A 17,098-nucleotide genomic window follows, 5' to 3' on the forward strand; every position below is an offset into this window, starting at 1 on the left:
GTAACAAGCGCAATCATTACAAGTGTGCGCCGCGCAGCCCTTTCCAGTCAGCCACATTCTGCCTCTCTGAGTGAAAGACGTCTGCCCCCCAAGCGCCCACCCGCATTATTTTTAATTTAAAGCCATGCCAAGGGGCGAGAGGTGTGTCTCGTGTGGTTAAATTATCGTTCTGGGACCTCCGGGCAAGAGAACAATTCAGGAGGGGGAGGAAAAGTTATCATCACTGACAGAGAAAACCATTTGCATACAGACACAAACGCTCCCAACCGAACGCATTCAGAAGTAATAAAAAGTACGCGGACACTGACCTTCACGTCGGACACCTTCATGCGTGTTCCTTCCTTGCCCACGAAGATGTCGTCCACGTCCACGAGGGTGTGTCTCTCCAGAGACAGGCAGAGCCTCCTGGCCGTCAGGTAGGCCACGGCGTCTACAAAGATCAGCTTGTGCAGCCAGAAGGACAGGTTGTTTCCGAACAGGACCCTCTGGATGCCGTCGTGAAGACCCAGGTCCTGCACCACGGTGGCGTGCAGTGCCCGGCGAGGGCCCAGGTGGGCCAGCGCCTCTGACGACTTGGTGCTGGCGAGCAGCACGGGCTCGTAGGTGCTGTGGTTGGACTGAAAGACGGTCCAGTCGTTGCCGGGCAGCGGGCCCTGCTCCACCTCGTTAGGCCTGGTGACGTAGAGCAGCGGCGCGGCGGGGTTGATGCGGTAGTCGCGGAGGCCGAGGTTGGAGTGGAGGAAGAGCGGAAAGCCCTTGAGCTGTGCGCTCAGCAGCGAGTTCTCGTTGGCCTTAAAGAAGCCGACGACGCCCACGCCGAACTCCGAGCAGTACTTGTCCAGCAGGTCGCGGTTCCAGGCGTCCAGGTTGACGTACTTCAGCACGTTCTCGTAGATGACCAGGGCGTAGCGTCCGCGGTCACGCTCCATCAGCGTGGGCATGTCGCCCTTGCTGGGTGCGATCTCCGTGTGGTAACGGAAGCGGCTGGACTCCAGGATGGCCACGATCTCCTGGCCCAGCTGTGAGTAGATGCTCTCCACGAACACCAGCACCACGGGCTCCGTGCGCGAGTTGTCCACCGCCTTGACCGCGCGCTGGCGCCCGGCGAGGGGCGTCAGGTAGAGGGGCCCCCGCTGGGGCCCATCCCCAGCCACCACACCGCCACAGTCACTGAAGGGAAGAGGCGGGGCCTCCTTTATCTTGGGGCTGTTGCTGACGTAGTAAGCCAGGAAGGCCATGGAGAGAAGGCAGAAGACGATGAGTACCAGGATGAGACGGTGGAGCTCCAGCTGCCGGACGCCCCGCAAGAGCTTCCACAACCCCATGGCCGCGAGGAGAGAGCGGGGGCAGGCCAGCCTCGCGGCCAGACCGCGACGAGGACGAGCCGTGGGGCGGGAGGAAGGACGAGGAAGAGGAAGAGGAGGAGGAGGAGGAGGAGGGTCGAGCAGCACACACTGGCACAGGCGCCGGGCGACAGGGAGCCATTTACGCTAAGTCACCATGGCCCCCATAGCCCATGACGTGCTGTCTGCAGTGAACGCCACCCCTGTCCGACTGGAGTCAACGCGCTAGCCTCCAGCGACGGCCGGCTACCTGAGCGGCACGCCCGGACCGTTCCTTTCCGGGCTTGCTCCGCGGCAGCCCAGTCCTCGCCTCGCCTCGGGAGTGTTGGCTGGACTCCCTCTCACGCTCACTCCTCCTCCGCCGTCTCTATGACCTGCTCCCTCAGCAGAGGCTGGCCACGGTGTGTGCGGCACACGGGTAGGAGGGTGAACGGCGCCCCCCGCAGGCGCCAAGCATGCCCATTCCCCCGAAGAATAGAGAAGACCAGATTAAGCCTGGGGGGAAGGAGAGAGAGAGAGAGAGAGAGAGAGAGAGAGAGAGAGAGAGAGAGAGAGAGAGAGAGAGAGAGAGAGAGAGAGCGCAAGAGAGCGCGAGAGAGAGAGAGAGAGCGCAAGAGACAGAGAGTGAGTGTCTGCTGGGGGATACAAACTTGAAATAAAGGTAAACTTGAAATATAATACATTGCCAAGTCACCCGCTCATTTTGTGCGTCAGTACAGTGGAACGTGTAGAAAATAAATGCCGACGAATACAAAAGAAATGGGAGTAAACTATTAAAAACAAAGGAAAAGCTCAGACTGTTGGAGGGTTCGACCGGAGGGCCTGGAGACGCCGGCCTAAGTGTGATGCCATCTGGAAAACAAGCCTGCGTCAACGCACAGCCATAAGGGGATACGTGTGATGTGACCTCAGATTCTTCCCCTGGGCCATGTGATTTGCCCCATACTGGCCCTCCCGACACGGGCCACCATGCCCCTCATTGGGTCCAGACAGCTTTCTCATGGCTCCGAAAATAGCCCCCCCCATAACATCCACGCCTCCCTCCCAGCTGAAAGATAGCATTACAGGTAGGTGTTGTGGGGGGAGGGGCGCGGAAGAGGTCACGCCCCCACCCCGGCACGGACACCGCACCCTGGTAACCCAATGCTGTGAGACACACACAACTGGGAAATGTCCCCGGCACAGTGGCCGCCATACAAGGGAGTGCGGGTGGAGTAAGGCGGCAGCGGCCAGGCACGGTTACGCCCCCACCCACTCCTCCACCGCGAGCCCTACAGCTGCCCATGAAGCTCTGAGATGATGTAGGGCAGGCACGCTCCGGCCTGGCTGCAGCTCCGCCACTTAAAGGATCACTTTTCATGCCGAAGCGCAAACACAAAGGCACCTTCACAAACTGAAGAAAGCTGCAAAGGTGGAGGGGGGGTGGAAACGATGGAGGAGGGGATGAGAGGCAAACGTGGGGGGGGGGGGGGGGGGGGGGGAGTTTGAGGGGCAGAGATGGGGGTCTTCTGGAGCAGCAATTTATCAAGTCCCTAGCCTGGCTGAGGGGAGTGTGCATCCTGAAGCTAGAAGCTGGACTATTATTAGCCTGAGAAAAGGCTCACCTCACTGACCACACTTTCCTGTAATATACTATGAGGAGGTCTTCAGAACCTCACCCTTTTGTTTTGTTTTTTTTTTGGCTTTTCCACTCTCTTATTGTACGCCGTGAAGCAGAAATCAAACATCAGACTGGTAGTGAATTTTGGAGCTCACTGGAGCTTGTGTGAGAGCAAAAAACGAGAGGGAGAGAAAATGACTGAGAAAAATGAGAGAAAGCAAGAGCATCTGTCTGAGAGGTCACTCTTGGGCTACTATCTGTCTGAGAGGTCACTCTTGGGCTACTATCTGTCTGAGAGGTCACGCAAGATATTAACGGGCTGAGAACAGGGGCTACAGCAGGTGTAGCACAGTGCCAACTGTGACAGTACTTTGACCATTAGCCTATATGTAGGGTTATATTTCCACGACTATTTAATGTTGTTATAATTATACTAATTGTTTATTATTTGTAATAAATGTTATATAATTATTTAGCATTTCCTTTGTTTCATTAAATGCTTCAGTTGGAGACTCTTGTTTGCTTTGTCCTTTTGTCCTGCACATTACTGGCCTGTGACAAACAGAATTGATCCTTATTATCAATAGTTGATCCTTATTACCAATAGTTGATCTATACCTGCCTTTCGGATAAAAACAACACACCTGGAGCAACAGCAGAACTGCTCACTGGTAACATACACACTCCACCTCCTTGGCACTACAGTTTAGTCCCGTTGGGAATGCAGTTTAGGCCCTCCAATAACGCCGTACGCTTGGTTACTAATCTGGTGCCAACGTGGGCCGGTTCTCGGAAGAGCAAAGTTCTATAAATCTTGAAGGGATCTCATTCAAGAACGCAACCAGTTTGAGAGTTATTCTGGTCGAAACGTGCCATATTAGGATTTTATCTGTCTGAAGGGACACCCTTAGGCTATTTTCTGTCTGAGAGTTCACTCTTAGGCTGTTATCTCCATTAAGGAGTTTGTAATTTCAACAGCCCCCCCTCCTCCAAAGACAGCACGGCCCCAGGTTACCCTCGTCCCGATTTATTTAGGATAGGAACTGGAGCAGGATATGATCAGCGGGGCTGTGCATATCTTCTGCTTGTTATGCGGCAGCACGGCATAAACAAACGTGTTTGTAAAGCGGCTGTACTCGACCAAGAGCGGAAATGAGAGATGGAGAGGAGCGCGAGACAGAGGGGGGAAAAAAAAGAACGAAGAGAATAGGAACAGGGGGGTATAAACAAGAAATACTGAGAAATAACAAGCCTGGTTTCTGCGGCAGGTGTGTGAGCGTGTGTGTGTGTCATAGCTTGAAGATTTAGAGACAAATTTCCAGCCTCACTGGAATCCAAGTGTCTAACGCTGTATGTGTGTCCTGTGAGAAGGGAGTGGGGGATTGGGCATATCAGCCTCACACAGAAGTCGACTAAACACAAAAACAAATCAGTCAAGCCAAATTCAAGCAGACAGTCACCGTCCAACCCACCACGATGCAAAAAGCCTTCATGAGGACACCAGCTGCCCACACAGCACTGCCTCGCGCAGTTCTAAACTAGAGATGACAGGCAGTTGGGAGAGCGTTTAGGGGACTGTCAGAGCATGGCAAGGGCGTGGCCGCGGTGCTTAACCACACCCACATCCCCGCTTCGTACTGCCCTGTCGCACTTCTGCCCTGCTGAGAAGAAAACAAGCAGACTACCATCGGCTAGGAACGCCAGTGCATCATAGAGTGGAAGCAAACGGGTGAGATACAAGCTTGTACACAAATACCTCCCCCACACCCCCGCACACAGACACCGTCTGACCCTGCAGGCTGCCCGCCCCCTCGTGTGGACAGATGGGTTAGGCTGGCCTGGACATTAACAGCAGGTGGGCGCAGGAGGAGAGCAGGCATGCCTGGCGTCTTCTAAAATGACATTTGCTTCCTGGATGAACCGTGCGGCTATTCCGTTCTACACGTGCGCTTGCTGAAGAGGGCTGGGCTCCTCGGCCACGTTCCCACGGTCCCTCCCTGCCAGGCGCCTCCCGTTCTCCGACGGGGACGCTGCTCCCATAGTGCTGGGTTGCGTTAACCAAGGTTGTGTTAGAAAGCCGCCGACGTCCGGGCCTACGTGCATGCAAAAGTAAAGGGCGTCAACATGAAGATTTATTAGAGTAATTAGAGGCAAAACTGAAAGTCTCCCCTCTGTGTCCCGTGACACCCGAATCCGCTCAGCTGTACAGAACGGTGCTAATGACTGCGAGGGAGGCGTAGGTGCAAAAGTGGGCCTACAAAAGCCCAAACCTCCAGTCCCAGACATGGGTGGAGTACTAAAATCAATTTCATCACATATGGCAGACACAGGACCCACAGTACTGGGTCACTCAGTGGAGGAAGCACCTGTGGACATCTCTTACCGTTAACCCTACACACATGCTCTCCTCACAGGGTTGTGCACTACAGCAATATACATCATATGAAGGCAGAAAAACACACACACACTAATATATAATTACATGCATATCTCTCTCTCACACCCACACCCACCCACACACCAGAACTCATGGGACAGGGACTGTCTCGTATTCCACATAATCCGTTTCCTCAATCTGATCCAGCTGATCTCGGAACAGCTGGACACCATTATCTAGGCTCTATTCTGTAGCACAGCTGAGCTCTGAAAGGCCTCAAAACCTGCGATATATGAACGTCTCCATTTTATTATACAGAAAATAACCCCAAGGAATGTGGGCTATTGGTAATGCACTTATTAACCAGCATGGAGATTACAAAAAAAAAAAAAGAGTCAAAGTATTTTTCTAACGTCTAATTTGCTTTACGGAGAAATAGGAAACAGGAAAGCAACACTGCAAAAATGCTTCTAGTGCTCTGAACGGCTAAGGTTAACCACTACGGGAACGGGTAACCACACAGGAAAAGGTTAAAGTTAAAAAGGTGTTAACAAGGTAAAAACACTTTAGCAAGTCTCACTTAATCTGTTACTAGACAAAGTTGACTGAATATGACTGACTACATTCTGAAAACAGGAATAGTTCCAAAAGGGACATCTGGAACAAAGTGCTCTAACATTGTTTGGCACTTTTTTTTTTTGCCAAAAGGTTGACTACAGCAGTCACCCTAACCATGGTGTCAGAAAAAAAAAAAAAGTAGTCTCTTTGAGGCTGAAGAAACAGCCGTGCGTCGCTACTCTCTAGACGTGGACATTCGGCGACGATCAGGACATACACACCACACCACGCTAATGGCTGCAGCGATGTCTCACGGCGCTACATGTGCTACCGGACGATGGGGGAAAAAAAACGGCAACTTTTTAGTAAACGCATAAAACGCCTTTGGAGAGAACAAAACGGATAAGAACAAAACATACAGTAACTCTACAGCCTGGGGCCCGCTGTGAAGCTGGGCAGAATAATGGTGATTACTGCCTGAGGGCGGAATGATTTCCAGGCAGTTTAAGAACATTTTCAACTGAATGTTTGTAACCGTGATTTAAAACCTCAGTGAAGCTGAGAGATGCAACACAACATCCACACTGCCACTTCTGACAACATTCCCCAAAAGAACATTGACGTAAGGTATCCCAAAACTACACAGAAACAGAGCAACAGACATGGTCCAAACCAGCTTAACCACTGCACAGGACTACTCAGCAAGCTCAGAAAGATCCCGATTCAGGTAATGCCCAACAAAGTGTTCGGCACCACGACTTGCACCCAACAAAGTGTTTGGTGCTTACGGACATCAGAAAGAACGGCAAAAATTGCAATCTTTTCCCAAGGGCTGTGAGGCTGGAGATGTGAATGATGGTAGGTCTCTAGATGATGGGTGCTCAGCTAAACACACTTCTACACATATTTTCCCAGGTTCCCAGATCAGCCTCTTACAGACTGGAGTCATGGGCTTGGGGGAAGGGCACACAGGCCCATTCTGGAGCGAGTTCCTGGGAGGACGTGTGCACTGGAAGAAAGAGCAACACGGAAATTTACTGAGCTAAAAATTAGAAAATCTATACTTTTCTAAGCTAACTGCCGCGCAACACAAGGGCTGTGGTTCCCGACGTATTTGGTAATACAGGAGAGGGAAATTTTCCATTATGTGTAGACCAAAAAAATCTGCAATTTAGTTTAACAATGCAATTAATTAGCTTGCAATGTATTCAGCAGCACAACATCTGCATCTAGCATTTACTTTGTAATGAGGGGAGGGGGGGGGAATATATATAAATAATTACACACACACACACACACACACACACACACACACACACACACACACACACACACACACACACACACACACCCCTCATACGCTGAGAATATTAAATCTCAGAAATACTAAACAACATGATATCACAGTCTCTCCTGGGAGTAACTGACGTTGCACTCAGCTGTTCTTGTGTTAACAGCCATTTGTAACTGTATGAACTGGCCAGAGAGAAACGGAGAGGACTCCAGAGACGTAGAAAGAGAGCAGAGTTACAGCAAGGCACCCCTCGCCCAGGTGCAAGCGGCCGCAGGTGTGGCAGGAACACAGAGCGGCCCCCTCCAGCACGTGCCCAAACACGCAGTCTGTCAGCGAGCCTCACATCAGAGCTCTGGACAAGCTCAGAACGCAAAACTCAAAACCAGAAGCTTAGCCAAGGTTGTGCGTCTGGAAGGACAACAACAATAGCTGACGCTGTTATCGTGGGTTCTGCGGTGTTGAACACAAATCGTCCAAAAAAAAGAGAAGAAAAAAAAAAAAAAAAAAAAAAAAAAGTGTAAGAGGCCAAGAAGTGCTATGAATAACGCACGCTTCAACGGGGAGTCCACGCCTCTGTGTGCTCAAACACATTTCAATTTGCATGTTAATTCATCCAAACAAACGCGAGGAAAACTCTTCTAAAAGGTGTAGGGTACCGTACTGCAGAGACGCGTCCTCACCCCCAGCCTCGGAGCCAGAGAGGGCCGACTGCTACGACTGCTCCTTCAACCACAAAACAAAGAGGAGGAGGAGCAACGTGAGGAGAAGCGTTCTCCCCTCCAGCCGGGGTCATGGCCTCACTACCCAAACAGCCGCACTCGCGCACTGGCCAGCGAATTCCAGCCGCCATCCCCCACTGTTTCCCACAGGCCATTTATTCACCGGAGATACCACGCTTTAACCACCCCATCTAATGAGAGAGAGAGAGAGAGAGAGGGAGAGAGAGAGAGAGAGAGGGAGAGACAGAGATGGGGGGGGTGTTCTCAGTGGCTGTGGTGTGCAGTAGGAACACAAAACCTGCATATACATGCCCACACCTCTAAATACATTAAAAAAAAAAACCCCGGTAGATCCTCAGAACACCATGTTTAATGTGATAAAAATGTTGTAGCAAAAGAATTCATATAACTGACAGACACAGAGAGAGAGAGAGAGAGAGAGAGAGGACAGACACACACCCCTCCATTGCAGTCTGTTTTTCACCATCTGTTGGCACAAGAAGCTTAGTTCCCATTTCGTTTTATTTTCTTGATAGCTAAACTTGTGTGGGGTCACGATTTTCTATCCATGTGCCAATTCAGTGATTCTCCGACTGCACTGCAGATCCAGAAGATTCCAAATGCAGCGCTCGTCTCGTGTTGATCTTTCCTCATCTGCTCCAGAACAAAGGACTGCTCCACCAACGCTGGTGAAACGACAGGTTCTCGTTTTTAAGAGTTCTGCATAAACACACTGCAGCTAAAGAGAGTGAATGCTGGCTTCAGTCACCGCAGACAAGAATCCAAAACGGGAAATGGAATTTGGTCAGGAACTCATCTGCATCTCGCACACCATGACATGCAAAATCCATACATGACCACTGTGACTGCAGCGTGAAGCCAGTAAACCTCTGATGGGACTTTTATTACCAGAGTGAGGGGCTCGGTTCCCTTCTCAAGGCTCAGTGAAGTTCAGCAGCGGGAGAGGCTGCAAGACTGGAGACTTTCTTAGCTCTGGGATTACAGGGCAGGAATTGGAGAGCAAAACTCCTCGAAATCTGACAGACTCCATAAGAAAGGCCATGTCTGCATGCCCAGGGGTGGGGGGTGGGGTTCTCGCTTGAGGCCCACCCTGGGCAAGAAAAACCACCACAGATGTAACAGAGGGAAGTACCAACTCAGAACACCTAACGACAGGACATGCATATATGATGACTTGGCATGGACTCCGCAACACGGACCGTGTTTAAGATTTCATAACGTCACAGTGTCTTTGAAACATGAGTGGGCAACACAGGCTGTAGAGGGCTCCAAAGACCATAGATGCTTCCCAGTACCGGCCCTAAACACTACCCAGTTAGAGCTGGAGGATTAAGTCTGCTGTTCTATATTCCCCCACATACTAAGCCACAGCGCAAGAAACCATAGGAAGCAACTGTCTGTCCAGAGCAAAGCTCAAGGGTCAAAACCGAGCGGCTGCGAGCTTGGAGAGAAGCAGATAAAGTGGAGGACAACAGAGGACATCCAAAACTTTACTGGAAAGAAAAGCGAGGCAGAGAGAGAGAGAAGTGGAGGTCCTCCATCAGCGGACTCACGATGAGATATCGGTCCGTAATTTCCCCTCATTAAAGCTGAATAAATATTTAATGTTTAAAGATGGTCCTTCATCAGGCCGCCAGGCTGTGGTGACGCACGCAGTGACACGCAGCCACCATGATGGATCTGCTGCAGCCTGGATCCCTCCGTACAGCACCAGTCAGCAAAGGCGCAGCAATCGGTCCAAGTAACCTCGGAGTGAGGGCCTGGGGCAGGAATCGTCCCGCAGGAATAGGGAGGAGGGAAGGCAACCCGAGAACTAGCTGAGAGGGCACAGGGGGGCAACGATGTGCCTGGGGCTCGTCCAGAAGGCCCCTCAACTTCATCTACCTAGAGCAGGACTCTCCCACCCGCGGCACAGCGAAGCTCAGACAATGAAGGACCAGCATCTGCACCAGGCCACCCAATGAGTAAGAGTGTGTGTGAGAGAATGTGCCTGTCTGTCTGGCATCTGATGGCGGTGACCTCATTATGAGCATGACCTGTAGCATGCCATTAAGACCATCAGCCAGCTATGAGTTCAAAGGCCCCTGTGTTTGTGTGTGTGTGTGTGTGTGTGTGTGAGAGAGAAAGGCCCCAGCCTACACCTGCTCTCAGCCAGAGAGGACTGACAGCTGAGATAGCAGGATCGTTACAATAAGAAAGAGCTGAGAATGAGACAACGTGCAGAGAGAGAGAGAGAGAGAGAGACGGGGGGGGGGTTGGAGCAGTCACCTCTGTTCTGACAGCCTCTAATGAGGTAACCCTGAGCTCAAAGACGTCAGGGCCTCTCCAGCCCAGTGGAGGGGCAGGTTTAAGAGTGCTCGTGAGGGGAGATGCACCACTAACAGCTCAACCTTATTCTGAGGACCTGATCGGCCTGCTGATATTACCATAACCAGTGGCTTCTCTGTTCTGCTCAGTTCCTGGCATCATGCTGACTTCGCTAATGGATGCACTACGCCTCAACTTGAAAAACCCAAAAGCTGTGGAACAACATGAAAAATAAATGAATAATCCATGTATGTTTGCATTTCTGGGAGCAAGTGTTCTGAGTAACCAGCATGTCCAACCGCATCACCAGATGGAAAGTGACCCAGAAACAGCGACCCAAAGAGAGGGCACCCAGCAGGCAGAGCAGGACCTCCCATCCTCCCCCAGGGATGTCTGGCGGGGTGAAGAGGAGCGTGTTCACAGAGGCACATGCAGACGGCATTTCACACTTACAGTCCTAGAACTCTTTGCCTCTAATTGGTCTACGCGACTGTTGCAGCGAAGACTCACCAACATAAAACTTTTGACTCCAAAACACCCACGACGACCACTTCCTGAGACGGGCAGAACATGAACTCCAGAGATGCGTCATGGCATGGAACAAAAGCCAGCAGACTGACCTGAGACCAACGGCTGGAAGTACCCACAGAGACTAGTCAGCTCTTTCGTAATGAGTGCAAACAGTTTCAGTCGACGTATCAAAAAACTAACTGCCAGATACACAGCCATACTAGTCCCGAGGTAACGTCTCTGGAGGGAGTGATCCCATCATGCACCCTTGCGGACTGCTGGGAGGAATGACCATATGGTTGCTCGGGGACTAGCCCAGAGCATTTATCTTCGTCTGAAGAACAGACGTCTCTAACGATCACTGTTTACCAATGTTAAGTAGGTCCTGCTGCATGTTTGATGATTACTGACCCCTCTGCAGTTCTGGGATTTTTATATTTTACTTCCTGTAAACATCTCTACTAGTCTTTCTAAAAGTTACAAGCTGACCCCTGAATGTGTGTGTGTGTGCACGCGCAGGCATAAACATCACCTGCATGGATCTCTGTTTAGTTATAGGGGCGGTATGCCATAATAAATACCAAGATAAATACTTTATAACAGTACATTTGTTGGCAATTCCTAAATTGTTCCAGCATTCCAAATATCTTGGTAATTTCGAGAAATTGCCACCTTTCTTATCTAGTTCTCAAGGCCGTGTGCGCCACTGGGTCGGACAGCTTTCGTGTGTGCACGCCTGCCGTCATGCTGGTTTTTCACGCCAGACTGACGCATAGATGAGTCAGTCAATCTCAGTCTGCCCTCCCTGCCGACGCCAACCCCGTCCCTGGGTGCTGGGGACGCGCCAGGCGCTACACCTCCACAACAACTGCCGCCTGATGTCCGCCACCAGCCCACGCACGAGGCCGTTGTACGCTCACCCCCAGTGTCGCGCTGTCCCGATTTTGCTGTTCCACCTTTTACCTGCACCAGGGTGAGTGAAATGTCACGAGACACAAATTACTCGCACGCAAGTGACTTCAGCAGAGGCAAACAAACTCACACAAACCGGCGCCCACGGATTTGGATTCACTGCTAATTGTGTTAGCGTCTTCTGAGCGAAGCTTTCCCTTATCCACGCTGCGCTCCGTAGTGCATCACAGCTACGTGGTTGCGGAAAGCCGTGTGCTCCGAGCCCTCGCTGGAAGCCTGATCCTCAGCCCACCAGCCCATCTGTCTCCCGTCTTCCTCGGCTTTCTTTTTTCCCCTGTTTCAGGAAAGAACTTTCTTAACTTCTCAGAAAGCCTGGCACCTCCCAAGGCTCTGTGGCCGACAGAGCTCCACTTCCACGTGGAAACACCACCTTGGGGAAGCACAGGCCTTGGTTTGGTTTGCCTGGTTTTTTTTTTTGCTTCTAGTGAATTAATGACACCAACACAAAGCTGTGAGAAGACGTGCCGTACCGCAGAACTTGAATTAGTCTGCAGAGATGTTCAGAAGACTCAAGTTTCCTTTGGTCTCTCTATTTATAGGTTATATTCTCAATTATTATTTACGAGGTTGCCAACATGCATTCTTGATCGCAAAGACATGGAGCGGTGTGTGAGCGCTCATGTTCAATTTATGCAGGTGGGAGTATGGACCCTGAGGCTGCATGCAGCACTTTGGCTGGGTCCATCTCACTCAAAAGACTTCGTACCCAAAGGTGATGATTAAATCCATGTTGTGTTGAATATAGCTAGCCAACGTTAGTGCGAGAGCCGTGTGCAGTCGTTAAATAAATAAAATAAAAATAAAAAAAAATAAAGCGCACGACCATCTCAGAATTCACAAGCGAGATGCTTGGGTGAGGTTACGCAGAAAAGGAGTTTAGCTTCAAGTCCAAGATGAGTTACATACAGAAGTAGTTCACTGAAACTAAACTAACATTACAGAAGGAGAACAAAATACAAGCTTGTAACCACAGCAGGGTTTGGGCGGGAAGAATTCAGTACACGTAGTTTTAGACTGGGGAGGCAAGTGTAACAAACAGGCAGCACAAGGACAGCCGAGTTATTCCTTATAGCAACACCAGATGCATACAATGAGGAAGTTTATCATGGCCACTTCGCAAAATATCTTTAGAAATGACCATTTAAAAAAAAAGAAAAAAAAAAGAGAGAGATACACAAGCATACATTTCTGCTAGTATCCACTCCATTTTCATTTATGCCTACATACACTCATAAGGTCAATTGCTTGGGCAGGAAAAAGGCTTGGATAACGTGACTGCACAGTGCATGAGACCTAAAAGAGGCAGGCAAAAGCGAGCGAACGAGAGAGAGAGAGAGAGAGAGAGAGAGAAGCCATAGTGGCCAATCAGTGCAGACTCCTGTCACCATAGCACTGGTGGCGGGACTCTTTGGGGCGTTTTAATTGGTCAGGGACTGCAGATGAGGCATGCTGAGGTGCAATCACAAGAGCAGTGAGCAAGCCAACAACGGAGCCAGTTTTCCTGTCAAACGCGGTGTGTGTCCAGCCGCCTCCCACGCCTCGCTCCCACACACACACACACACACACACACACACACACGCACGACTGCCTCACTCACGGCTCTCCCAGGGAGGCGCTGTCACAGCTGGCCAGGCCAGCGCAAAAAGCTGTCTCTATAAAAACCTGAGTCTCGACGCGTCCAAGAATGACTTCTGAAGTAATTGAGAAAGAGAAAGAGAGAGAGAGAGAGGTACACACAAACACACACACAGTGAGAGAGGCAGAGGCACACACCCCCACACAACCTTGTTTTCTGTCAGTTCTTTGTTGTCTTCTTGGCCTGTGTTGAGGCACTCCCACCCACCGCCAAAACAAGAATGCCTCTTTCCTCCAATTAAAATTTCTTTGGCTCAATTTTGCCCCAACTATCTTTTCAGGCTGTCGGTCACTGGAAGGCCTCTCTTCTCCCCTGCTTCTGCCTGCCTGCCTCCTCAATTCATTTCAAGAGTGAGCAGCAAGCACACAAAAAGTCCCACCAAGCACGAACTCTCCCGTGTGCACGCACGCACACACACACACACACACACACACACACACACACACACACACACACACACAGGGCGGGCAGGACTGCACACAAACCCTCATGAGGAACGCGCATGCCAGGTTTGAGTGAAGGCCGCGTTGTACGCAGGGGGTCTACATGGAAAAGGAGACAATATGTTTTTAAAAGTAGGGTACATTCCGCTAGCGCCCCCCCCACCCCGTTCTCCACCGGCAGACAGCACAGCGTGCCCCGAGTAACGGATCTCAGCATGTACACCTCATGTTCTCTCTAACGTGAGTAACATCTACGCTGCTCTGTCAGGAGCCTGGACGGAACAGTAGGGGACTCGCTTAATTGGAGCATGAAGGGGGGGTGGAGCTGGTTTTAGGGACACACTCCGCCTCCTGGCAGGGCTGATAGTGCACTGTAGCAAGGACAGTGAGCACACACACCAGGGGGAAGAGTGTACCAACATCAGTAAAAACACTGCACTTGGATGTGGACAGGCAGACAGACAGCAAGCCACTTGCACATCTGTCAACAGTATGTCAACACAAACACCAGGCGTGCATCACGCAGCTGTAGTGGCCAAACAATCACACACACACACGTTAAAGGTTTTGACCAACACTTCTCACTGCCCCACGTGACTCATGGTGCCATTCAGCGGTGGTGCCCTTCATCACAGCACAATGTCCCAGATGTTCCCAACGATGTTCCCTCTGCCCATCACCATGGGCCATGCCACCCGCACACCAGAGTGAAGATCTCCTCACACTGCCAGGGGGCATTCCCACAGTACACCACCACCACCACCACCACCTAGCTCTCAGCCCACCAGTGTTCATGCAATTCAACTTGTGTTAAGGTGGAGGTGGGTGAGAGAATACGACAGAGGCAGCGTGAGAGACCTGACAGCTCTCCAATTGGCTGACGGAGCCATCAGTCATTTTGGCAGCAGCCATTACATTCCTGATGGACTTGTACTCAGCAGTTCTGGGTTCATTTTGTTCCGCTGAGGTCTAGGGGCTAACGGAGCTCCAGGTGAGAATTAACACCACGCGCCCATTGCATGCCCCGCCCCCGCCCTGTCAGAGTGCTCAGCACAGAGGCCTCGGCTTCACATGCAGGCCCATGTTTGAGATCCGGTCTCAGAAAAGCACCATGTGAGTCAGATTTACAAACAGGTGTTCAGAGTCCGGGTGGGCGGAGGGTTTGAGGACAGCATGCTAAATCACATATGCTGCAGATACCTGCTGCAAAACAAATGGCATGCACACGCACCAGGGCACAGACCCCATACGTATTCAGCTGGCTCCGGTTCTGCATGTAAACAGATGGGTCGCTGCTCCACACTGCAGCTTGTTGTTTTGTTGTTGTTGTTGTTCAGGAGGGTACACGTATACATTATTTTGGAAGGCTACACGGACACTATTTTTATTGCTGCGCTGCGGATTTATCGTTTGGAGGGAGATGGAACTCGCAATTTATCAGGGCGACCAAAAGCAGCAAAACAAATCAGGGGTTTTATTGGCTGTGAGCGAGTCTTGGTGCGGATGTCCGGGCAGAAACAGAGGGCAAAATGGAGTCACAGATCTGAGAACAGCAGGGCGCTCGAAGGCCCAGACTGGAGTGATGTGCCCTTACGCCACACAAATCAAGCAAATCAAGATAGCCGTTATCTCCCAGCCTGTCCCATCACTGTCTGCGGGACGCTGTCAGGATCTGCACGCTGACAAACACGGACCAAAGACTGGAATAAGGAAAGGTTGCGACAAGCCCTGTGTGTGTGTGTGTGTGTGTGTGTGTGTGTGTGTGTGTGTGTGTGTGTGTGTTGGGGGGGGGTAAGTTAAGGGCAATGTTTGGTAATGCTCAGGGTGAGTCGAGCTAAGCACAAACACACTACAAGTTCCTGAAGAGGGATTTCAGAAATAAACAACATGGCCCAATTAGCCAACTGCAACACAGGAGTGTTTGGTAGCACAGAGGGTCAGCTAGTTCAGCTACAGAGGTGGACATTGTGTTTGTCTGTCTCTCACACTGCTCTCGTAAAAGACAAAGTCCAGGTCAGAGTAGACTGTTCAAGCTGGACATTAAAGAACAAATCCCAATGGATCAAAACACATACCTCAACCCATCAACAGAAATATCATTCAGTTCGCAAGTCACTGGCCATAAAATAAAATCCCCATTATGGCATTAATCAGATCTGAGAGATAAAGGCACTTATTCTGTAGGTCAACCAGCTCTGTCATTACAGCCAGAACCTGAACAGAGATACAGGGGAATCTCAATAAGGTCCCCCCCACACATACAGAGAGAGACAGACGGCAAACAAAAGCTCCAATTCAGTAAAGCCGTATGCTACAGAGGAAGAGGAGCGCCTCACCTCCTGCTGAGGAAGATGCTCTCCTCCAGTCCACCTGTCAGATAACGTGCTGGTTTCTCTGGATGGATGTGATCGCTGGAGATCAATCCAGTTCTCTGTAATGAAGACAGAAAGGACAGCGAGGTTAGGCTCTGACTGATGACTCGCTGTGTAGCTGGCCCACCACAGTCAATATTTGCTCTCCCCTTCACTTAGGAGGGAGGTGTGTGTGTGCACGCGTGTGTTTGCTAGTAGTGATGGCTTCTCCTCTAGCCTCTGACCTAGAGATAACTTCAGCAGAGAGGAGTGGAGAACTTTGTGTTCATGTAATATGTATCTACAGCTAACCAGCTCTCTCTCACTCACACACACACAAACACACACACGCTCTTTTCTGCAGTGTCGGAGGTAGACAAACTCTTTCTCTCCGCCATGCATGCTCACACAGGTGCCCTGAGCCCAGCAGGGACAGGAGACAAGTCCAGGACCGAGGACCCAGGACCGAGGACCCAGGCCAAGGGGTGACGGGAGAGAAGGCACAGCCACACTGCTGGTGCTGAGGTGCATATACTCTACTCAGAACTCAGAAGTGAAGGTAAAAAGATGGCTGTGACGAATCTCTCGACTCCTCACCGCGCTTGTGACTGAAGGAGACAGCAGCTCCAACACAACCAGCCAGCGCTCGTGGACACCCCGGTGTCTCCGAGAAACGCGAGACACAGAAGATACAGGAAACAAGCTGAAAATGAACGTGAATGAATGTTTCGCAGGTATGGTGCTTTGTGCACAGTGCTTAATGCGCATTCATTAACATTCTCTTCTCCAGCCTAGTTTAAGGAACAGACAAAGAGAACCACACTAGTTCAGGCTTGTGCGGTGGGATTCTGGGAAATGTGGAGCAAAGAGTACGGGAGCATCTTAATTATCTTAATTATTAATATTCATTATCTCTAGCTAATCAATGCTGAGGCAGCAAAGCTACTGAAATCAAAATGTTTGATC

At 50.7% G+C, this 17,098-nt stretch overlaps 1 protein-coding gene across 4 annotated transcripts in view; it reads right to left on the bottom strand.

Moving 5' to 3' along the window:
• Window positions 1-17,098, bottom strand: part of ndst2a (N-deacetylase/N-sulfotransferase (heparan glucosaminyl) 2a) — an 80,251-nt gene that overhangs the window by 10,046 nt on the left and 53,107 nt on the right. For 3 of the 4 annotated variants that reach the window (XM_035531383.1, XM_035531384.1, XM_035531385.1), the window contains 2 exons: window positions 16,118-16,212; window positions 309-1,838 (listed from right to left, as the gene is read on the bottom strand). In XM_035531383.1, the coding sequence (XP_035387276.1) occupies window positions 309-1,325 (1,017 nt within the window). In that variant the 5' untranslated portion in view covers window positions 1,326-1,838; window positions 16,118-16,212. The remainder of the gene's footprint in view (window positions 1-308; window positions 1,839-16,117; window positions 16,213-17,098) is intronic. The other variant, XM_035531386.1, reaches the window with a different exon arrangement.

Source organism: Electrophorus electricus, chromosome 11, assembly GCF_013358815.1.
Source record: "Electrophorus electricus isolate fEleEle1 chromosome 11, fEleEle1.pri, whole genome shotgun sequence".
Classification (NCBI taxonomy): Eukaryota; Metazoa; Chordata; class Actinopteri; order Gymnotiformes; family Gymnotidae; genus Electrophorus; species Electrophorus electricus.